Raw genomic sequence first — 22,730 nt, 5'->3', positions numbered from 1 at the left:
ACTTAGCCACGGAGGATTATCATCAAGATTTTGCATCGCTGATCATCGATGGAGAATGGAGTGTTTCTCTGGAATTCATATATATATTTCAAGTTAAAACGATATCAACAATCACCTACTCCAAAATAAATAAATAAATAAATATATATATATATATATATATATATATATATATATATATATATATATATATATATATATATATAATTCATATTCCATTATATTATTTTTCAAAATTGGATTGCGACTTTAATCAGCGATATATTGGTAATCAATCTTTCATTATATGATTAATGAATATAGTCATTATGTGAAAGATAGTCTTTTAATAACGACATTTAAAATAAAAAGTTCATATTCTCATAATTTATATAAGATCATAATAAAAGTAAAACTTTGAAAATTAAGGTACCTAGGGGTTAATTTGAATGGTGACATGAAGGAAAAATGATACTTAAATAGTACGACAATGGTGAATAAAATGGAAAATTATCAATTATTTTGAATGAAAAAAATCTTTCTCCTCCATCCCATTAGGAAAGTAATTCCTCAATTCCTCCTTCCCCATCAATAACAATTGTAACCACTGACAATAATTATGTATATTTAAGATTAAATCAATGCATTGGATAGTGTAGAAATCAAATTGAATAATTGGTGTGAAGCGAACGGAGTGATATAAGCAATAACATGATGTATTCAAGGAAGGGACGACCTGTCACAATAAACATTGAAATACTGATTTTTCTAACATAATTAGATCAAAATTACATATCTGCTCCAGGCAAAATCCTGGCCAAAATTTACAATGATCGCACGAGCTTGAAAAATCACCGTTCCTGTAAAGTGGTGTCAATATAGGTTATCCTTCGAGATTTTCGACCAAATGATCATTGATCAGACAGTATGAACACGATCATAAACAAATTCAAATTAGCGCGAAATAAAAACATCCTGTTCATTTCCGTAATATGTTCAAATTTGACAGACATTATCAGTAAGCAATATGTTGTGTTATTGAATTCGATCATTCACGATAATCAAGGAAACTGAACAGATAATTACAGATTAAAGCGTAGATTAATCATACTAATTGCCATCAACAGCACTACTCTGATAGTAACTCCAGAACTTAAATCAACAAATCATTAATCAAATCATTAAAGCAATTATACAACTGCGGGTTAGACGGACTGAGATCCGTTTGCCAGATTGATAGTATGAAAGGAAACTCTTACAGCAGTCATATTTAACGTACCCGTCAATTAATATTCTTGCCACCACCAACTATGCTACTTGAGGAGCTATCCTGTACACTATGAGATGAACATCTACTTCTTGAACTACCTTCTTCCGCAATGCTTTTCTCTTGTAGTGATTTCTTACGGTTTGTCTGCGTATCCTGTAAAACAAACACAGACACCTTTGGCAAAATGAACAATTTTTCATGTGTTATCACTTTTTAAAATTTTGGGCAAGTCCAATTATCACCCTTCAATTTTGGTTTTCCTATCAGAGGTTAGATACTCAGATCATCATGTGGAAGTTCCTTAACAGGCATTTGACTATTGGTATTAAATGGTGTGGATTGTGGTAATGTGAATGAGTTTTAGTTTTTATTTTATGGTTCCCATGGTAATGGAGCTCTCTCCCTCAAATATGAGTTTTTCTTCGTGAATTTCATTACCACTTAATACGACCTTTTCAAGTGGTAATGGATACAAATAGATTTTGTAAAGGAAAAGAATGATAATAATATAGGCATGATGGAAAAAACAGTGTCAAGCAGTTTTTATAGCTATATTACATAAAAGTTTCAAACTATTTCCAGTTTACCACCATTTAATACTAACAACCAAACAAATACTAACAACCAAACAGATACTAACAACCAAACAGTTTGTAAATCTCTACACATGCAAGGAGAATGAGGGATCTTAGTAAAAGTGATAGCACAGACCTCATCAGTAGTGGAACCAGGAGTTTTAAGCTCTAGATTTGTTGGGACATCATCAGAATCTTCTTTTTTACTGCTTCGTCTCTCTTGCCTATCCGATGAAGTTCCAACACCTTGTTTGGCTGAAACTTGGGTTCTACTACCCGGCTGGATGGAAGGAGAAACTTCCTGGGTTGATGGCTGCTCAGCTGGAGGATTCGGGGCCACGTACGGAACAAAAGTTGAACACGGGTTGGCGAACATTCCAGGATTAGCACTGCCAAAAAAGGAGTACGGCTGCATAGGAATATGCATAGGCATGGGGGCATAAGAGGGTGCTGAGGCAACAGGAATAGGCATGTGGTACGCATACGAGGATGGATGTGGAAGAACGGAATCCATAGCAACCCATGGATAAGTAGACCCGACTCTCTGTTGACATTGCACGTTAAGTCTATCGATATCCGACTTTAAGGTTGCCTTCTCTTCCCTAAGATCATTCTTCTCTTGCGTCAACTGTTGAGGAAAAGGGGTCAGAGCTTTTTTATGAGATATACATCCTTGTTATCACAATATTACAATTGTAAAAGGGAAGAAACACCTCACGAGCTTCTTCGCTTAAGGCCGCATATTCCGCTTGAAGTTTGTTGACTTCAGCAGTCATATCTGTGAGCATCTGAATCGTATCAGTTAGTATGGTAGCTTTGTCATTCCTCGGCCTATCAGCATCTGCATCATCAAGCCAAGCAGATAAAATTCAACATTATTAGAGTTAAGAAGTTTAGTTTTTATTTGTCATTCCACGCCGTTATTATACGTTTCTGTCATGTTCATAATCCTAAGTATCACAAGTGGACTTTGCTACTAGAGCCAATAAGTCACACCTCATACAGACCAAAGCAACTAACTTCTCAATATAACCAGCTACAATCTTTCCACGGCCAAAGTGGTCAATATTTTACTACGAAGATACAGTATCTGTGGACGCAAAAGCTTCTGCTAGATACTACGAAACATAAAATCTCAAGTTTACCTCTCAAATCTGTAACACTCATAGATCGATTAGGGGTACCATGGATACTTTATTAAGAGTTAATTAAGGGTTACTTGTAAAAGATATATATGGGGGGATTAGAAAAAGCAACTATAAACAGGAAAGGGGGGAAAAAGAAAAACATCAGAAAATTTATACACATTATGTAAGTTCATAATCATTCTGGGAAGGTCACAAGCCTCTTTAATGATTATATCTATTGTAATCCTTCAAGTTACAAGAAAACAATCTATATTTCTATTTTAATCTAGTTTATATAATGACAGCCTTACAATATCACCCAAATCTAACCAATAAAGGATCTTAAGCAAAGCATATTGGGGATTTTCCTTTCTAAAACAACAGAACTTAATACAAATGCCCTTTTTCTAAGCGGAACACTCAACTGTGACAGCTGCAAATAGTGATTCATTACTTCGTTTTCCTTATAGTAGAGAAAAGCTAACGCTAACTTATTACAAGCTCTACCGAATGATTGAGAAGCATAAAAAAGAGGATAAACAGAGTGTGTAATTTACCAAGTGTGTTTCCCAACTCAATGAACTGTTCATTCAGTCGACACCTCCGTTGCTTTTCTCGGCCAGCCTTCTGAAGTTTTCTAGCAGCAGTGGGATCCTCAGAGTCCATATCACAGTTAGCTATTTCAAATTCTGCATTTAGCACCGCAAAACACCAAGATCATTAGTCACACAACATAGCACAACTTGCATATGAAATCTTATTTTTGAAAAGCACGAGGCGTTTCAAGGCAGAACAGGTCCTTGGAGCCCCGAGCTTGTTGTAGGTGAGACGCACTTTTTCACTAAAAAGCTTAAAAATCAATTTCAAAACATAAATATTATATAATACATAAAGACTGAAGATGACTTGGAGGAAAAATTTGGAAAAGGATATGAATGACCTAAACTTACAAATTGATAGGGTAGAAATCAGAATGAATGGAGAAGAAAAGTTAATGTGAACGAACATTGAAACTGACATATTAATTCATGTTGCCGACTGCAATCTTTTGGGATTAAGGCTCTAGCATTGTTGTTATTGTTGAAAGAAAAATGTACAACAGCCTAAAACAAACCAATACATGCTTATCCTAATCCAACTCGCAACTCAACCGTAATATTTTCAAAGACATCGAAGCATTATCAAGTTTATGCTTTATAGTGCCAGACCAAAACACTCACTCCATTTTCAAGGGATTGCCTAGTCAATCTCAGAGTCGATCTTAGTAGACTACAAACGATCATAAGCATCGTGAAAACTGACTAAATATGCACTCATCTGACAGATAATAGAATGCTAGAGTCACACAATTAAAGCAGAGAAATTACTCTTCCCCACTTTAAATGGTAAAATTGAGAAGTTTGTTAGGGTGTCCACAATACTCAAGTCTCTCTAATCAACACCCATGAAATCAATCTCAGTCCCCAAATAAAACAAACAGCATTAACATGAATTTTTAGCCTGATTACAGTTAATAGGCAAATAATTTTTTATGCGAACTCATTTCCAGATATCATGATCCAGATTACAAAGACCCATCAACAATTTCATGACAAAAATCAATTGGGTAAACTTAACATCCAATCATTCGTTCCAGAAGTAAAAAACCCACATGAATTAACAAAATCACAACTACCCAGAAAAGATTACACATTTCAAATTCTAGTAAGATACAACAAAATCCTACCTTTATTTCTTGAGCAATACTAAATACACTCCAAGGTAAGTATAAACTAAAATTTCATACAATTTATCATCATTATTTTAAATAGAAGCAACAAATTCCTAATTAAATGAAAATGAAAGAATGGAGTAAAAAAAATTGACCAGAAGAAGGGTTGGAAGGAAGCGGTAGGTAAACGCCGTCTGAAGGAATAAGATTCATACTTTATGTTTTTCAGATAGTCCTTTTCTGGAGTTTTCAGCGGAGTGGCCAGTGGATATCCAGAAATACCCATCAATCATCATCTGCCGTTAACCCCAGATTCCTCTTTCACTTAGCCTTTGATTGATCCTCAATTTACTACGGCGCTTTCCAAAAGCGTCACAAATTATCGTTTTAGTTAAAAAATAAAAAATTATAAAATTATAAAAAAAAATTAAAAAAAAAAAAATAAGAGTCGTGTATTTTGGACAGTACTTCATTTTCAAGAAAAGAAAATGTTACTTTTAAGTTTAACCCTACTAAGATTGTTTTGGGAAATTTAACTGAGTTTTCGAATTTTATAAGCGGTAGATAAATCATCGTAATCATCATGCTCAGTGTATCCCGCTCACAGAAAATTATGGTCAGGATTTGGGGAGGGAAATAAAAGGCAACTCATACCTTTAAAGGAGAGTTTGGTCAAAGAGTCCCTCGGCTCGAGAAAGGTCTTCAAAGGTCTTCAAAGAGAGAGAAACCTGCAACTTACAAATAGAATAAAAGAAATACGTACAAATAACTAAAAATAAAGATAAAAGTAAAGAAGGAGGTAAAAAGCGATAATTAAATTAAAGGCAATAAACAATAACAAACGATGAATAAAAGGCACGGATTTAGTAATCTAAGCGGTGGATAAATATTTTTTTTAATTTGCATGTTGATTTCAAACTTTTATCTTTTCGTGCGGTAAACAAACGTTGAAGTTTTTTTGTTAAATTTGATACTTAATTCTAAAAGATTTTTAAAAGTGTGCCCCATTAGGATAATCACGACGTTTTGAATTAAAAAATTATTATGATAGTTTATAATAACGTAAATTAAACAAAAACTTTAACCTTTTGTCTATCAAATAAAAAAGTTAAAAAATTATAGTCACCACATAGATAAAAAATATTTGTCCACCGCATGTAGAAGTCAAAAACTCGTGATCACCACATACATAGTCAACGTCTTTATTTTCGTATCTATAGTGTGAGCTATGACAAAAGTAAAGTTTGTTTTGAACTCTAATATAAAAATTAAGTTGTTCAGAGATAAACGAGCTTCACCGCATTGATGTAGTACCTCATACTTAATATGCTTGCTAGATGAGCTAGTTCCGGTATTAGTGACGAGATATGGATCATTGAGTGCCCCGCATGACTCAATGATGTACATATCTCGAACTAGCTTACGCAATACTGTAGAGTTATCAATTTGCAATTTGCCGCAGACACATTTGGCTTCACCGGCCACTGAATCATGAATTATAACACAATAACAAACAAACAATGCCAAAGCCAATCCCAAAAGACTAGATTTGGTCATCTGTACTAATAGATCAGTTCCAAAAAATTGCTGCAACAAAATCCCACTACAGAATTCTAATGAATCACTCTTTAAAACATGACAAAATATTGAATGAGTTTTTCCATTAAGCTAATGTTGGCCAGTACAACTCATAGATGGTAGAAAAAACTCTAATGACAAAGGGTTACATCCTATATAAATATATGATACACATCTTTGTATTAGTCCAAAGACGAAAACCCCAAAATTACAAAAATACGCCTTGTTGAACTGACATAAAAGTTTAGTTCTTTCCTTTGATCAAAATAACAACTGTTAAGTGCTGAAGCCTATACTGTGTACTAGAGGAAAAACGAGATTTACTTCTGGATCTCTGGCTGCAGGTTGCATTCCAAATTGCCAGAATTCATAAAAATAATTCAAAATGCAATGTAAACCCACTCAATTTGTATAGTTTGCCAAGATTATATGAACTCGCCTCAAATCTGCACTTCTGTGTATAGCTGTGATGACCTGACAGCCTCAAATTTACTTGCTGACACTTCCTTCAAGTCGGTCAATGACAGCTCCAACACCAGTCCTGACTTCGCCCTTCTCGTTAATTGGAGGATGAGCAGTGAGCCTTTCCTCGTTTGCTTTTTCAACCAGCTTCAAATGGGCCCAACCTGCATTAGAAGTTCTTGTCAATCACTACTAAACAATGCAAAACCAGAGATGCGATCATGAAAACAATGGGCACACAAAGAATTAACTAGAAGCATCATTACCAAGAGGAAAACAGAATGTTGCCCCCAAAATTGAACCCATCATGACATTCCTGGCTCGCCAGAAAAGAGATCCTGGCACTGAAATGTTTTAAAGTTGTTAATTAACAATAACAGCAGATTAAAGGCACCGGGACCATAAGCTAAAGCAGACAAAACTTCGAATTCAAAAGTCTTCGTTCAGCTATGTTCTACAAATGCAACTGCAACTGGAAACTAAATACACGCAGAATTTCAAAACCAAATTCAGCAAGATTCTAACAGAGAATTCCTAAAACCAAGCCCCATGGAGATACTCACATGAGCTTTATATGAAACATTGGCTAAAACATACGAGTAAGATTCAACATTCTTAGCACTGGTTGTCTCAAAAATACCATGAGGTGAAAATGCATAAAACAACAGTGAACAAACTATATTATATTAATACAATCAAGGTTACTACTATAATGGACTAATGTAGTATATATACAGCAGACATTTAAGATTTTCGGTCTTACTTATCAGACCAAAAGTTGCAGCAGTAGCAGAACCAGCAGCAGCAATGTTATACACATCATGAACTCCTCGTTTCTCGGCAAACAGATTCTGTAGACCATAAAATGCAGCAGTAAACATCCCGAGACGCACTCCCCCGATCAGAGATCCACGAGTGACTCTATAAAACCTCTTCTCCATAGCATCTCTCATCAACCGATATTGCTCACGTTTGTCTGGGGTACTACCAAGCTTCAAAGTCACTTCGGCATCCTTGCTCTGAAGCATGTCAATAAGATCTTTGTTAAAATATAACGTGTTAAATGAAACAGAGTGGTGTTAATTTTGAACATAAAACTTACAGCAGATGCAGATGCTTCCTTGCTGCCTCCATATAGCATTCCAGCAAATATCCCCATGACAGTAGCTGTTCCCCAATTGACAGTACCAGCTAATTTTGAAGTATGCTGAACAAACCAAAATCCTATATAAGAACATGAACTACCAAAAACGGAATAACAAAATCCCCCAATTAAAAAAGAAGCTTTTTCTCTTCCAAATACCCCAAAGAAGGTTCAAGAATCAGTGACGGTGGTGGTCAGCATCTACAGTCAGAGAACTAGGAAAAGGTTGGAAAGCACCGTGCTTGCTTATTTAACAAATACTCTCTCCAGTTTCCATCCAGAATACCACCCTCTTACAAAACTCATGTCATTCCTATGCACTCCACATCACTTGGGCATTTATCCAAAAGAGTTTTTCATTATTACTAGATAAAGCAAAGTATTACATAAATTATAAATAAGTACATATGCCTTTACGCTCTTCAAATGCCTTTTGCGAACTGCATTAAGCCATTAATTATTTAACAAGCATCAAGAAGTCAAAGGATAGGCCTACAGAGAATTAGCACTCGATGCTCTTAGTTATCTTCTCTTGTATTCATCCTATGGATTAATTCTAATTCTATGCTCATGCTCTTTCCATGAGGAAGATTTTCCCTTGACGGTGAAATAATGGCTACCAAATTAATATATATTAAACTTCCTTAAAAGCTCCCTAAACATAGGTTTAAGAAGCTTTGTGTTTTCACGAGTTCAAACTTTGCACAACCACAAAAGGTCACATCATCAAGAGCACTAGACAAAATTTCTAAATTCAGAAACTTTTTAAACAGTAACCAGATGACCTAATCTATCCTCTAAATCAGAGGCATGTTCTTTCAAACTCAAAGATTGGCTCGATTATAACAAGTTCAGTTCAGTTTAATTCACGTTTTCCATAACTTTCACTCTTAAAATTCATCTTTTCCAAGTTTAGTTGAGCTAAGCTCAACTTAGTTCTAACAAGTTCAATTCATCCCAATATAGCATTAAATAACTAATATTCACGATGGAGAGAGTAATTCAAGATCCATTTGTTACATTTGTTATCAAGCACAAAATGTCACCATACTCAACCATAACACAAGTTTCCATTCAATCCATAAATACAATAAGTAGTACAACTCAATTTAGAAAGTATGGACAATGTTATAATCGAAAAATGTCAAATTGTTAATATTCCGAGACCCTATTAAAACTTAGATGGTATCCCAATATAACTGAAAAGATCAGCATAAATCAATACACTTCACTAATCCTTATTACTTTCACAAATCCTTAAATTAAACTTTCAATATGTCATCCAATAAATTCTTCATAAACATGATAGATATTAGGAACTCAAAATATATTTCATGGTTGGTTTTGGGCATTTGCAAGGTCCTCGAACACTCAAGGTCTCCTTAGGACCTGAAATATTAGTTTAATTACTTATTTTCAGGCCTTCAAAGTGCATAAATGTAAACTAAACAAGGCATGAATCCTTATTAACACAAGCTTAATAGTTTTGGGTTTGTATAATAATTAAAATTCCATTAGAGCAATTTAGCTAACAAATATCATTTGACTGCAAATTCTCGAAAACAAAATGCAAAGAGAACAGCGTGAAGAAAACCCAAGAATTTAAAATTAACATAAACCCAAATATAAATATCAAAACAGAAGATTAGTAAGTACTAAAGCTAGTAGAAATGAATAATCATTAACTTACAGTTGAAACAGATTCTTCTGGATTTTCAGCCTCTCCCTTTTCAGTGTCTCCCATTTTTCTTAAAGCGGATTCTAATCAATGGCGGATCCAGAAAAAAAATAAAATGATGTCAATAATTGAATTGTAAGTTGTCGAAAAAATACATTCCACAACATTATAATTAAGACAATTATCATTTATCCATACACGCATATATATATCCATACATGCTTCAATAGCGCCTTCCTTAATGATTGTTTACACCTCCAATAAATGATTAAATTTCAACAAATTAAATATGAAACCCTAAATTTATAAAGTCACCACCAATTAAGCCAAAAAAACCCTAAATTGATTAGCAAATGTAGTTCGGGTATTGTATAATCATCAATCATGAATCAACAAACAATGTTTAAACAATTAACATTCAAACAAATCTATAACAATTGCACAATTTTACGGAAAGAAAGAAAATGAAAAAAAAATTACATGAATGGATATCGGTGCAGTCGGCGGCAGGTTGACGGTTGCTGGAGTGGCGGCAGACCGCAGACGTTTCCTAGAGTGGCGTTGCTGGCGAGTGAGTGACTGGTGATTTTGCTGGCCGATGTTATTGCCTAGGTTTTTGCTGGTTGACGGTTTTTGAAGGAGAAGGGCAAAGTGGAGAAGCTTGAGGGTCAGTAAAGATTAGAGTCTATGATTGATTGCAAGTAAACTAGAAATGATGTTCTAATGCTCATGATAACAGGAAATTCAAAGTTTATACAAGAAATGAAATAGAAAAGAGTAAAGAGGAAAATATATGAATATATTAGAAGCAAGAAGGGAAAATGGCGAATTAAAAAAGTGATCTTACGACCGCCATAGTTAACTTTAAGAGAGGCTTTCTGCGAGGATTTTCAATTGAAAGCTGATGTTACTGTTTGGTTGCAGTTCAGGAAGAAATGTTTGGAAAAACGGGTTAACAAGCCCAAACTAACGGCTTTTGGATCGATGTATGTGAAAATTTGAAATAAATGAGATTATTTATCCACTTAATTCCAATTATAAGATTCGGAAAAACTTATGTCCCAAAATAAGCTTCCGTACGTTCAAGCCTAGCCTCGGGTAAGTCGCTGTTACTAACAGCGAATAAGGGGAAATGAAAAAAAATTAAAAAGTTGAAAGTCGTTGTTACTAACAGCGACTTAAGGAGTTGACGCTGTTACTAACAACGACTATCAGGTTTTTATTTTATTTTTTTTTTAATTTAAAAACTAAACTAGCCGTTGTTAATTAGAAAAATAGCCGTTAGGAATGTGAAAATAGCCGTTGTAATGTTGTTGTATAAATAGGTCCATCATTTCTCATACTTCATTTTATCCATTCTACATCATTCTTCTTCTTTTCAATCAATTGTTAAAGGTAACATAAGGTATTTTGTTAGTTTTATTATTGTAAATGTAAATATTATTTTTGAAAGTTCACTTACGTTACTCTATTATATGTATTATGTAGATGTCAAAGGAGCATTGTATTGAAGAGCTTTGTGATTGTGGTTATGAAGTTGAGATTAATACTGATTGGAGCGACTTCGATTCAGGGCGTGAATTTGTTGCTTGCCCTTTCTACTTGGCTGACGGATTAGGATGCACATACTTTCGCTGGATTGCTCCGGAGGGTACAAAATGGCAGAGAGACTTAATTATACGGCTTAAGAAGGAAAAACAAGAGCTTAAAGATGAGGTATTTAATCTAAAGAGACAAATGGATAATATGGCACATAGGAAAGAAGAGACTGAAAGAATTATGAGAAAGTTAAATAAGCCTTCTTAGTTACGGACGTTAGTTTAACTTAATGCATGAAGTATGTAATTGGATTTGAATTTGTTGAACTTGCTTGAAATTGTGTTGAATGTTGGATAGCAACATCCTTATTTGAATATGATTGTATGTTTGTTTTTGATTAAATTCATGCTGCATTGTTCGCGGAATGATTCAACGCCCAAAAGTCTGAGTAGTTAACATCAATTCACTCATAATAAACGTGTGATACTACGGTAAAAATATAAACATCTACATATATGTTACAATTTTCACAGAAAAGACAAACAGTTACAATTGAGTATGTACAAATGTTCAATAATTACAAAACTATTGTAATGCTAATCCTTGAATACTCCCACATTGCATCTATAGCCTCCTCATCCTCAACCGGAAAAGCTAACAAATCTCCACTCAAATTGTATTTAAAACTTAAATTAACAGTACTTCTTGTAGTGTCAATGCCAATCCTAGAGCATATAAAATGTTTAAATTCATTCAAATCCATGTATGAGTTGCATGCAAACAGTTTACGTTTTCCCCCAACATACTTAACATTATTACTAGTTGATCGAATTGAACCATTCCAAAAGCATACAACAGTCACACGAAATGAAGCCATTTCTACAACAACACATAAAAAATCAACATCACCATCAAGTTCATAAATATATGACCACTATACATTTTACATTCAACAACAAATTCTGGAACAAACTTTTAAAAATGAGGATCAATGTAAATAACAACTACATTTGACATAATCGTAGAGCTTAAGTGTAAATGCCCACTACACATGACATACAGTTTAAAATCACCACCAAATGAAAAAATTTATAATAAAAACGAACCTCAATTAGCTGTAGATCAAGAAGAATTACTTAATTGCAAGCTTGTCAACTTACATTAATGTGAAAATTGATTAAAACACAACAAACCCTAATTTTTCGAATATTGAAAAAAAACACAAAAAAAATTACCTTAGGTCGATCTAGGAAGACTACAAACACTAATTACTGGTACAAACTTGAAATTTGATGACTTTAGTTGAAGGATTGAAGTTTCTTACAAGGTTGGAATGAAGAAGGAGAAATCGTAGGGATTGCAAATGAAAAACAAAATCGCGAAATGAACTGAGGAAGAAGATCTCTGGAAAATTAAAAACTTGATAGTCGCTGTTACTAATAGCGACTTAAGGAGTTGACTGGTCAACTCCTTAAGTCGCTGTTAGTAACAGCGACTTTCAACTTTTAAATTTTTTTTTCCCCCTTATTCGCTGTTAGTAACAGCGACATACCCGAGGCTAGGCTTGGACGTACGAAAGCTTATTTTGGGACATAAGTTTTCCCGAATCTTATAATTGGAATTAAGTAGATAAATAATCTCATTTATTTCAAATTTTCGATGTATGTTAGGACAAACCCAAATGGAGATGGCCATTAACAAACAATACAATGAAAATTTGAATAAATTAAAAAATCAAAAAATCTCAAAAATAACGTCCGAAAATTTTTAGTTCCCATTATGAACAATCTAAGATCAGGGTTTGTTCGTTGTTATTGACTACGAACAAGAGAAGAAAAATTACCACAATTTTGGTTGTTTTTAATTCTTACTAATAGGGAACAAAAAGCACGTAATGAAATAATGTTTAAAGGAACAAAAAATCACATATTTGTTCGTGATTGATAACAGCAAACTAACATTTTTATTTTTTTTCCTTTCAAACGCTATGATATTGTTTTGCTTTTGTTCGTTTACAGTGACAACGAACAAACAATTTTGACTTTTTTAATCAGTGTATTTGTTGGATGTTAATAATAGCAAACAAGTACCTGACCTCAGCTATGGTATAGAGACGCTTATTTTTGGAATTTAAATTTTCCGAATCTTATTTTTTAGAATAATTTTTTTTAAATGGTTTTTTTTTTCAAATTTTTACAATTCACCAAACCACTAAAAACTTCTAAAAAAAAACACTTAGATGGTCCATTATTAGTTCGTAAGTTATGCATAGATATAATTCTTAACAATTCGGTAGTATTTTTTTGTTGTATCAAGATTCAAGTGTAAGGTTCTAGATTTCCATGTATAATAGTAAAACTAAAACCTTTAATTATAAACTCAAATCACAATTTTTAGCAATTAGTATACATGACACTTTTTCAAAATATTAAATTTTTTTAATAAAATAATCGGGTCAAACACTGAAATATGTTATCTAGTCCAATATAGATATTGTAGAAAATCTAAATTAATCACGGTTATTTGTAAATCACATAAAAAGAAAAAAGAAAAATTAATAAAATAATCAAAACAAAAGAAGAAAAACAAAATCATTAAAGTTATAAATCGATAGATACAATTGATACCTATAATTGATTTACCAATTTGATAAATCATCGTTATTTACCTAATAAATCTCATTAATATTGTACGAGTCCGTAAGTAACATAGAATCGAAACATTCATATGACTTTGAAGAGAAGGGTAGTGAGTAGTAGTGGCCAAGACATGCTCCTCATGTAATGTGCACCTTCTTTTCTTGCATATGACTTGCAGCCTTCCAACTAAGCTTTAGAATTTATAGCTAGTCTATCATGTACTCTTTGTATTCATTGAATTGATGTAACAAAAGTATTATAGTATTTAAAAATGTTTAAATGTAATATTATTTCCAATTTTTTACAAAATGAATATATATTTTACCGTAAAAAGTCAATGATAACATCATCATATCAAATTGGAGGAAATTTTTTAACTATAATGCAATTTAATAGTTAGTTATAAAATTTTATTATTATTATTTCAAATAGGGATATTCTATACAGTAGACACTAACTATTGTAAAAGGTGAGTAGTAACAATTTTTAAAATGTTTTTCACAAAATAGTACTCAACTGTTGAACAATTAACTACAGTAACGTTATGAGGGGAAAAACGTTTATTTTCCATAAAGTTAAGAAATTATCATTTCTATCTTCTTCCTCCTCCTACATTATTCCTCTTCTTCCTCTTCATCCTTAAACTATGTCTTCAAGAACCATGTCTTCAAACTACAAATTGATTGAAGCAATGAAATTGTCAGTCAATTAAAATAAGAGAGTACAAACTTCACCAAAAGGGAATAATCCTTTTTTCTTCCACAAGACACAAAATTGCTCAAAACTAAAGATCTAAAAAGTGACTAATTATATTAATAAGAAGAAAATAATAGACAAAATTTTTCCTTTTGTCTATTTTCTTTTTTTTTCCACCTACTTTTTCAAAAATCCACTATTACTAAAAACTTGGAATCAAATTCGAACCGTATTAAAAGAGAAAGAAAAAACCCATTTTATTCAGATAATCAAATAAAACAGATTGAGATTCAATTATAACGTTAGATGTTTAAAGTTCAATCCTACAACAAAAGATTCATAATGCGTTGTTTGATTTATTAACATGCAATTTATTGATGAGTATATGGAATTTGAAGACTATTTAAGGATGAAGAGGAAGAAGAAGAAGAATGGAGGAGGAAGAAGACATGGGCAAAATTATAATTTCTCAACTTAACGGAAAATAAATGTTTTTCCCCTCATAATGCTATTGTAGTTAATTGTTCATAGTTGAGTGTTATTTTGTAGAAAACATCTTAAGAATTGCCACTATTCGCCTTTTGTAATAGTAGGTGTCTACCATATAGAATATCCATTTCAAATAAAATGTAAAAGTCGATATAAATTAATTACTCATAACATTATACTTACTGCATGATTGTATATACTCCCTCCGTTCTTAATTTGTTTTTTCCATTTACATTTTGCACGATTTTCAAATATAATTATAAAATCTTAATATGTCTACACACGCATCATAAAAGATAATAAAACATATAGTAGTATACAATAAAAAAATTATTAATTAAACGAATCTAACAAATTATCAATTCTCACATGGTGTATTTTATTTTCATATATCTGTCAAAAACCTTGGTCAAAATTTTCCGTAAGTTGACATATTCTAATTGGTCACACTTGGAAAAATCTTGGATAGAATAATTTTCATAACATAAGCATACTAATATGTCTTTGCCAATCGTAAAATATAAATATTTGTATAAATAAACTATGCACTTAAATATTAGGACAAAGTTGAGGTCGAAATCGGAGTCATAGTAGGGTTAGAATTGATTCAGGTAGAATTATCAAATTTTTTTGAAATCCACCTTCAACCCGACTCCGATTAGGAGTCAGATTATATTAGCAGTCTTAAAGTCAAATTTTTTCCCTCAAATTTAATTTATTTTCCCCTTAGATCGAGCCTGATTCATATCTAATTATCATCCCTAAAGACACCCCTTTCAATCTCACTTCACTTTTGCCACTACTTCCTTTGTTACATTCAATAATCTGCTTTTTTATAGGTGTTATACTGTTATTAGTTGATTATAAAATTATATGATAAAATATAAATTATTGAAAGAAACATGAAAATAAAATAAATGATTAAATAAGTTTGTAAATAAAATAAAAAAATGTAACAATGTTAAGAAAATTATCAGAAAATTATAAATTAGTTTAATACTTTAATTGTTAACATTTTTCATTTCACCTTCTAACATAAATTTAATTTCATTATAAAAATTTAGTTATTTTTTACAATATTTTCTAGCCAAGTAGCCAACATCAAATTAAAAAATTAACAAATTAATTAACATGAAGTACAATAAATTACAGCAAACTAATTGGACAGAGTGGTAAACTGGTTACTAAACGGAGAGTACACATGATTGGAAATTAATTTCCAACTCCCTTTTCCACCATAAATAAAACAAAATCTCTCCCATCCTCTTGACTTTCACAATCTTTCCTTCTTCCAACAATTTCCCCAAACTCTCTTTCTAACAATGTCGATTAGGGTTTTCATCCTCGCTTTACTCCTCATCGCATCGCCCTTCCTTCAAGGTACTCCTCTTCCTCTATCTTTGTCATCGGATCTCAATCAAAATTCATGCTTGTACTGTAGTTGATCAATAGAAACATTTTTTGTTTCGAATTTACTGCATGCATGGATCTATGCTAATAACATTCTAATCCTTTTTGGCGATCCAATTTCGTTTCATACTGCCTAATATTTTCAATTTTAAGTTGGATCTGCATGTGTTGTATTTATTGACTCACCATTTTTGGTTCTTTGATTATTGAATTGAAATAATTCTGAATTGTTTGGTTCATTCTGACTAGTCGCAAAATGTCAATCGGATTCAACGCCCGAAACCGAAACTGTTGTTGATTCAACAACTGATGAAAGCAGTGATCTTGGAATTGTCAATGATGATACTCAAATTTATGGTGATGGGAGTTTAGTCTCCGCTCCCGGTGTTGAGACAGTTTGTGTTTTCCCTAAGAATAGTGGGAGAGGTACGAAATGTTGTTTGGTTTGTTGTTTCTAATTTGAATTTAGATCTTGCAGTACAAATTAGGGGTTTCAGTACCTGCTACACTTGGTTCTTTCCTTATGTGAGAGCTTTATTGCTCAAACATGTTGTGGGTATTCAATTATGGAGGAGGTGTGATTGTGTGTTATGGGTTTTTGGTGGTTAACTACGTTATAAGATTGTGAATTGTTGGTTTTGTAGTTGTTCCGGCTGGCGAAGAGACAGAGGTTCTTGTTGGAATCAAATATGATGGTAATTTCCTTTGATTTTACTCTTTTTCTTTGTTTTTTTACTAGGTTGAGGTTGGGCTGAATGTTGTAGTCGCTCTTTATGTTGGATGTATCATGTATTTGGTGTTTTTAGACCTTTTTGGTGTATGCTGCTAGATTTTCTTTGTTTTTGGATATTGGGGAAAGTTTCTATTTGGTACTTGAAATTGTGTGTTGATTTGTATCTCTGAAAACTTTACTTATGGTTTGAGCTTGCTTAGGTTAATTGCGTTATGAGAAATGGAAGAGATTATTGTGTGAATGCCGTATTTTCGAACTCAACCATACTAGTGTGGTCCTGATGCCTGATATCATGGTGGTGAAACATGGTTTACTTTTCACTCAAATAGAAAACTTCCGTATTTTCATCGTTACATCATTCTCTGTGTAATAAGAAAAACTTGACAGTGGACGTTGTTTGAGAATTTTCCAACTTGTGAGTTGAGCATATTTGGTGTGATGTGGAAGTGTGGCTACTATTTTGGGTTTTCCAAATTCGGAAGAACTGCATTTTCCTTCTCTTTTACCATGAGATTATTAGAAAACATTGTCTATGTAATGAGAAAAACTTGACAGTGGAGATTGTTTGAGAGTGTTCCAACTTGTGAGTTGGGCATATTTGGTGTGATGTGAAAGTGTGGCTACTATTTTGGCTTTTCCAAATTCGAAAGAATTGCATTTTTCTTCTTTTTTACCATAAGATTATTAGAAAACATGTTTGTCATGAGTCTATGATTTTGACATAATACTTGGATACTATAGGTTGGTGATGGACTAAAGTTGTATTGAATTAATGATTTAGTGTTTTTGCATGGTCATTGGTTGAATTTTGATCTCACCCAGTAAAACATCTATATCTTACCGTACTATGATTTATTTTTACAGGGGAGGCTAGCATCAACGTTGTTGCCCTTCAGGCCAGTGTTCATCTCCCATTTGACCATCGTATGCTGGTCCAAAATCTTACTGCACAGGTAGTTAGGTTAATTTTAATTTCCTTTGACCATGGCCAGTACAAATAGCTAGCTTCCTATATGAATTACATGTTTCTATTCTTTTTCACCCGTCATACTTGCTCCATCACTGCACCATCTATGTATATGTTGATGTTTGGAACAGTTAAACTTATTAAAGAAACCAATAGAGCTGTTGATCTTAGTTGTCGACTTTTATGAAGGCGCTCCGTGCTTCAAACTTTTGTAATCCGTAAATGTTTGATTTATCATATTTATATCTGATTGTTTTGACTATTTTCTGAGATAAAGGAACTGTCTGTTAGAGTGTTTATAATATATAATTGATGCCTTATATGAAATTTATTATGCTGTCTTTTGAATATCTGCTATGTTTTCATGCTGTAGCAAGGTTTGTTCAATTGAATATTTAATGCCATTCCAAGGATTCGTGTTTGCATCTATGTTGATAACCTACTTATGCTATACTTTCTTTTGGTACCATCTATGTTTTATTGATATCTTTTGACTAATTTCTTACCTTCATGATATGTTTCACTTATGTGTTGGGAAGAGGGATGGTTAACGGGGCTGGGCTGTTTCATTATGGAATAAGCGAGAGAAAGCTACTATTGTCTTTTGAATTTTATTGGTAAAAAAGTGTCAAACTTGAAACTGATGGCAGTAAAATACTTATGCATAAGTTATTGACTCTAGTCATGTTTCTCTTGAAATTATTGATTTGCGAAGTGTTGAGTAAAGTTTGCTCAGGGAGGGAGTTACTTTTGATCTGCGAACAGGAAATGTTTACTACTTGGTACAGAATTACTGTAATGTTTTACTTATGTATCCGTCTAGGACTAGGAGTAGTAGATGTCTATGTTTAAAACAAACCCAACTAAATTATAGTATGAAACAAGCATTTGGGGACCACTGAACAAAGAATTGAGACCATACCCTCTAAGGCGTATTAAATTGTGGACCATCTGTGTAATAGAAAATTGCACATTTTAAATTGAGAAAAATGTGCTTTTTAATGTCCCAATTTTGGTGCTTAAATTTTGTCCAGAGGTGTGCATCAAAATGAAAAATGACAAATTTGAGCCGTCGCCATATCTCTCCTTAGCTAAAGTAAATCAGGCAAGTAAAATGTGAGCTGTGAATCAGCTTAGGAAAATGAATATGCATGCATTGGTCATTCATGAAATTAGTTGTGTTCTGTAGCAGGTGTACATTTTTACATGTGGAGTGATGATTTTGTTATATTTCTAATCTTTTTTAATTTGTGCAAGTAGGTCCATTACAGATGAGCTTGTACAAATTTGCTATAACTTATTTTGCTGTTGATTCGAAGTTTATATTAATAAGCTGTTTACGTTGAATTTCCTGTTATTCTTTTGCATGTTAATCTACTGTCCAGAACCTGGTAGTTTGTCTAGGAGATCGTCAGGATTTTTTTTGCTCTAGTTTGCTACCCATATTTTGTTACCATGGTTCTTTTCCACTTCATGTTAGGTATTTAACAATGCCTCAGTTCCTCCATCAGCTCAAGCCACTTTCCCCTACATATTTGCTGTCAGCAAATACTTGCAGGTATTTTAAGTGACAATTTTACTTTAAAGTTTCAAGTCATCCTTCTTTTTATCAAGTACGCTTGCTTGTAGAATTCCATTACAGGAAATAGTCATTTTGTGGCTAAGAAATTAATGGTAAGACGATTCTTTTGCAGCCCGGATCATTTGACCTTGTTGGCACAATTGTCTATGAGATTGACAAGACTCCTTATCAGAGCACTTTCTACAACGGTACTATTGAAGTTGTTGAGGCCAGTGGATTCTTGACCATTGAGACTGTTTTCTTGGTTATGCTTGCTATTGCCCTTGTTGCTGCTCTTGGTTTGTGGATTCACGGTCAATTACAACGCTTTTCAAAGGTAAATTCTTTTTAATGTGTTCGACTGTTCGTATCTTTTTTTTCACAACTGATGCTTTGCTCCGTTCTGTCACATTATGCTGATTTTTTGTAAATCTTTCTCTCATCTTTTTTTCCACCCAACCTTACCTTTCTTTCACCCGTAGTCATATACTCGTGCTTGTATTCTTTTGTGATGCGACTTTGGTTTCGAACGTGCTTACAATCTTTACTTATATAATCCTTATGGACATGTGACGCAGAAATCTAAGAAGGCACCTAAGGTGGAAGTTGGAACTCGTTCAACTGACTCTTCAACGGATGAATGGCTCCAGGTACATTGTTACTAATCATGGTATTCTCATGGGTTGCATGAATGACAGCTAATTAACTTTTTATCCACTTGGCTTGTACAGGGAACCGCATACACCCAATCACAAGCCAACAAGCTAAAGAAAAAGAAGTGAAATGGCCTGACATGGGTGCAAAGACCTGTTGTCCATTGTAGTCTAATGTAACTCATCGGCTTTTAATTTTGTTAGAGCAGAAGAGACTACTTTTTCTAATGTAGAATGTCCATGGAACCCAAAATTGTGATCTTTTTTTGCGAGTTAGTCGATAATGAATTTCTTTATCTCTCCCATCATAACTCATCTTACAAATCTTACAGTTCCAAATATAAGGATTCTTTTTGAAAGTTTGCTTCTTTTTTTTGACAATTTAACTGCTATTTCTGACTCTTTAGAGTAGTATTTGATTTCTATTCTAGTCTTATGAGTGGAGTTGGATCTGCAAATGAAATGGAGAAGTTTTACGCCATGTTTGGATAATAATTTAAAGTGCTAATTTAAAGTGCTTTATATCATTGATTTTTTTATCATTTGAGTCAAATTATTTTGATAAGACTTGCATTTTGTTGATTAATTATAAAATGAGTACATCTGATTTTGTAATTAATTGCATCATTGCGCTTTTATAAAATTTGTACTAACTTGTTGAATGATCTTTTTGTGCAATGGAATTAGTTGTTGGAATTTTCAATTACGTCAAAGTTGAAATACTTGAATTCAATTACATTGTAAAGCAAATTCAATTAAACCCTCACAAGTCACACTTACGATTGAATTACTTGAACAATGTTTAATTGAAAATTAAAATTTTCAAATATAATACTTCTTTAATTCATTAAAGTTGCTCCTACCAAAAATCTTTACGGAAATTAAGAAAAATAGAATATTTTGGATTGTAGATATATATTATTTCTATTGAATAATAAATTTGATGGACAAAAGTGAGGACCTAAGCATTTTAAAAATATTAAAACAGAATTAGTAGAAAAAACATGAGGACTATAATTATTAAAAAATATATTGATAAATTTAGTGGAAAACATGGTGAGATTCCAAGTAATATGAAAATGTTAAAATAAAGTAAGTGAAAAATATACAAAGACAATAAAAATTAGGGAAATTATCAATGGTACCCATGTGTTTTTTCGAATGTCAATTGTACCCCCAGCATATCATGCTAATTACAAAAGTGACACTTTTTAAGTTTTTTCCGTTATCTTACCGTTAATTTTTGAATTTGACCTAATCATGGTTAGTTTTTTATTGCTTATATACCCAGGTGCAGGTGCATCCATTTTCAAACATACGTTTCTTCTTCTTCTCTTTTCCCTTTCCTCTTCCTTCTCTCCATCCATGGCTGCTTCTTCAAGATACTCATCATTTTGCGGTAAGGTTTATTCCAATACTTCTAGAAGACCACTTGGAAGCCCTGACCCTAATTCTATTGAAGTTGGTGATAGCTGGGTAAGGTTGAAGAAATGCTATTATGACCCAACAAAGTTCTATGATGTTAGGGTGTCGGATCCAATAAACAATCTGGGAAGAATCTATTACAAATGTATTTCGTGCCAAGCGTTTAAATGGGGTTATGATGCGGATTTGAAGGAAAACCTTGATGAAGCTGCACATCCAGAGGTTCAAGGAGTTGCTCCTGTAATGATGAATGGGGAACAGTTTGCTGAACTCAAAGCTTACTTAAGGTTGTTGTTTTCATGAAATTTATTGTAATGTTTTACCTATTGTTGTTAGTTCTTGCCATTGTAAAGTCAGATTACAAGCGTTGAAATGGTTTCTATGTAAGCTTAGGTATTATGTATTTTGCAATGTAAACTTCTTGACTTGAAGCTATGAAATGCTATCTATTTCAAATTGTGCTTTGTACTTTATCATTCATTCCAAATTACAAGTTCATTACAAAATAATTTGGATCCATATGTATACCAAGCTACTGTTCATTACAAAAGAGGATTAAGATCTAAATTCATACAAAATGCTCCTAGAGCTTAGTAATTACAATCACAAAAGATATTCATAACAGTCATTCAGTCAAAAGTTAGTAATTACAATCACATAACAACATTACGATATGTCTTGCCCTTTCTCTTCTTTAATGCCTTCTGCTTTGGGACTGACTTTCCCTTGCTCTTGGAAGTTGATACTTCATCACTCTTTCTTGTTGCCCCTCCCTTGCAAGTGGCCTTGTTGTGACCAAAATCTCCACACTTCCCACATTTTACTTTCTTGCTCCTCTCTCCCTTCCTCTCTTCATCATCACTTCTCTTTCTGTTCCTACAAGGCCTACCAACACCTCTTTTAATGACAGGAGGTAGTGTAGTAGGGTGCTTATGTAACACCCGAATTTCCTCCCTTCCTTCGCGATTTCTGGTTTCCTGTAACACCCCTGAATTTCCAACCCCTTAAACGAAACCAGAAATCGTGAAGGAAGGGAGGAAATTCGGGGTTGTTACAGCTTAGTAGCTGGTCACTTATCTTGGTCAGGGATTGGT

At 33.1% G+C, this 22,730-nt stretch overlaps 3 protein-coding genes across 6 annotated transcripts; 1 reads left to right on the top strand and 2 right to left on the bottom strand.

Annotated features, from left to right (window-relative positions):
- Positions 1-384: 384 nt before the first annotated feature.
- LOC130799131 (transcription factor bHLH121-like) lies at positions 385-5,028 on the bottom strand. 4 transcript variants are annotated; one of them, XM_057662217.1, is made up of 6 exons: positions 4,818-5,028; positions 3,509-3,640; positions 2,538-2,665; positions 1,961-2,452; positions 1,259-1,402; positions 385-839 (listed from the first exon to the last, which is right to left on the bottom strand). In XM_057662217.1, the coding sequence occupies exons 1-5, from the start codon at positions 4,873-4,875 to the stop codon at positions 1,262-1,264; spliced, it is 951 nt and encodes a 316-aa protein (XP_057518200.1). In that variant the 5' UTR covers positions 4,876-5,028; the 3' UTR covers positions 385-839; positions 1,259-1,261. The 4 variants fall into 4 exon arrangements, with proteins under 4 accessions (XP_057518200.1, XP_057518194.1, XP_057518207.1 ...); XM_057662211.1 differs by lacking the exon at positions 385-839 and having other exon boundaries at positions 934-1,402; XM_057662224.1 differs by lacking the exon at positions 385-839 and having other exon boundaries at positions 934-1,402; positions 4,878-5,028.
- A 1,245-nt stretch (positions 5,029-6,273) lies between these two features.
- Positions 6,274-10,488, bottom strand: LOC130799122 (uncharacterized). The gene is made up of 6 exons (XM_057662198.1): positions 10,005-10,488; positions 9,537-9,607; positions 7,805-7,909; positions 7,466-7,721; positions 6,969-7,046; positions 6,274-6,866 (listed from the first exon to the last, which is right to left on the bottom strand). Exons 2-6 carry the CDS (start codon positions 9,588-9,590, stop codon positions 6,730-6,732), a joined length of 630 nt encoding a protein of 209 aa, XP_057518181.1. The 5' UTR covers positions 9,591-9,607; positions 10,005-10,488; the 3' UTR covers positions 6,274-6,729.
- Positions 10,489-16,081: 5,593 nt separating this feature from the next.
- On the top strand, positions 16,082-20,474 carry LOC130799112 (translocon-associated protein subunit alpha-like). The gene is made up of 8 exons (XM_057662187.1): positions 16,082-16,267; positions 16,547-16,723; positions 16,942-16,992; positions 17,895-17,983; positions 19,478-19,555; positions 19,692-19,895; positions 20,137-20,208; positions 20,290-20,474. The coding sequence occupies exons 1-8, from the start codon at positions 16,210-16,212 to the stop codon at positions 20,338-20,340; spliced, it is 780 nt and encodes a 259-aa protein (XP_057518170.1). The 5' UTR covers positions 16,082-16,209; the 3' UTR covers positions 20,341-20,474.
- The last annotated feature ends 2,256 nt before the right edge of the window (positions 20,475-22,730 follow it).

Source organism: Amaranthus tricolor, chromosome 1, assembly GCF_026212465.1.
Source record: "Amaranthus tricolor cultivar Red isolate AtriRed21 chromosome 1, ASM2621246v1, whole genome shotgun sequence".
Lineage (NCBI taxonomy): Eukaryota > Viridiplantae > Streptophyta > Magnoliopsida > Caryophyllales > Amaranthaceae > Amaranthus > Amaranthus tricolor.
The sequence above is the reverse complement of the archived record's forward strand: the minus strand, read 5'-3'. Positions and strand labels throughout refer to the sequence as shown.

What these genes read in the sequence shown, in the direction of transcription:
- LOC130799131 (XM_057662217.1), bottom strand. Translation starts at nt 4,875, where the DNA reads ATGAATCTTATTCCTTCAGACGGCGTTTACCTACCGCTTCCTTCCAAC. An exon ending in TCCTTCCAACCCTTCTTCTG is followed by an intron (nt 3,641 to 4,817) that starts GTCAATTTTTTT and finishes TGCTAAATGCAG; the next exon opens with AATTTGAAATAGCTAACTGT. An exon ending in CTGGTTCCACTACTGATGAG is followed by an intron (nt 1,403 to 1,960) that starts GTCTGTGCTATC and finishes TTTGTTTTACAG; the next exon opens with GATACGCAGACAAACCGTAA.
- LOC130799112 (XM_057662187.1), top strand. Translation starts at nt 16,210, where the DNA reads ATGTCGATTAGGGTTTTCATCCTCGCTTTACTCCTCATCGCATCGCCC. An exon ending in TGTTGGAATCAAATATGATG is followed by an intron (nt 16,993 to 17,894) that starts GTAATTTCCTTT and finishes TTATTTTTACAG; the next exon opens with GGGAGGCTAGCATCAACGTT. An exon ending in TCCAAAATCTTACTGCACAG is followed by an intron (nt 17,984 to 19,477) that starts GTAGTTAGGTTA and finishes ACTTCATGTTAG; the next exon opens with GTATTTAACAATGCCTCAGT.
- LOC130799122 (XM_057662198.1), bottom strand. Translation starts at nt 9,590, where the DNA reads ATGGGAGACACTGAAAAGGGAGAGGCTGAAAATCCAGAAGAATCTGTT. An exon ending in CAGAAGAATCTGTTTCAACT is followed by an intron (nt 7,910 to 9,536) that starts GTAAGTTAATGA and finishes TGGTTTGTTCAG; the next exon opens with CATACTTCAAAATTAGCTGG. An exon ending in TGCAACTTTTGGTCTGATAA is followed by an intron (nt 7,047 to 7,465) that starts GTAAGACCGAAA and finishes AAAACATTTCAG; the next exon opens with TGCCAGGATCTCTTTTCTGG.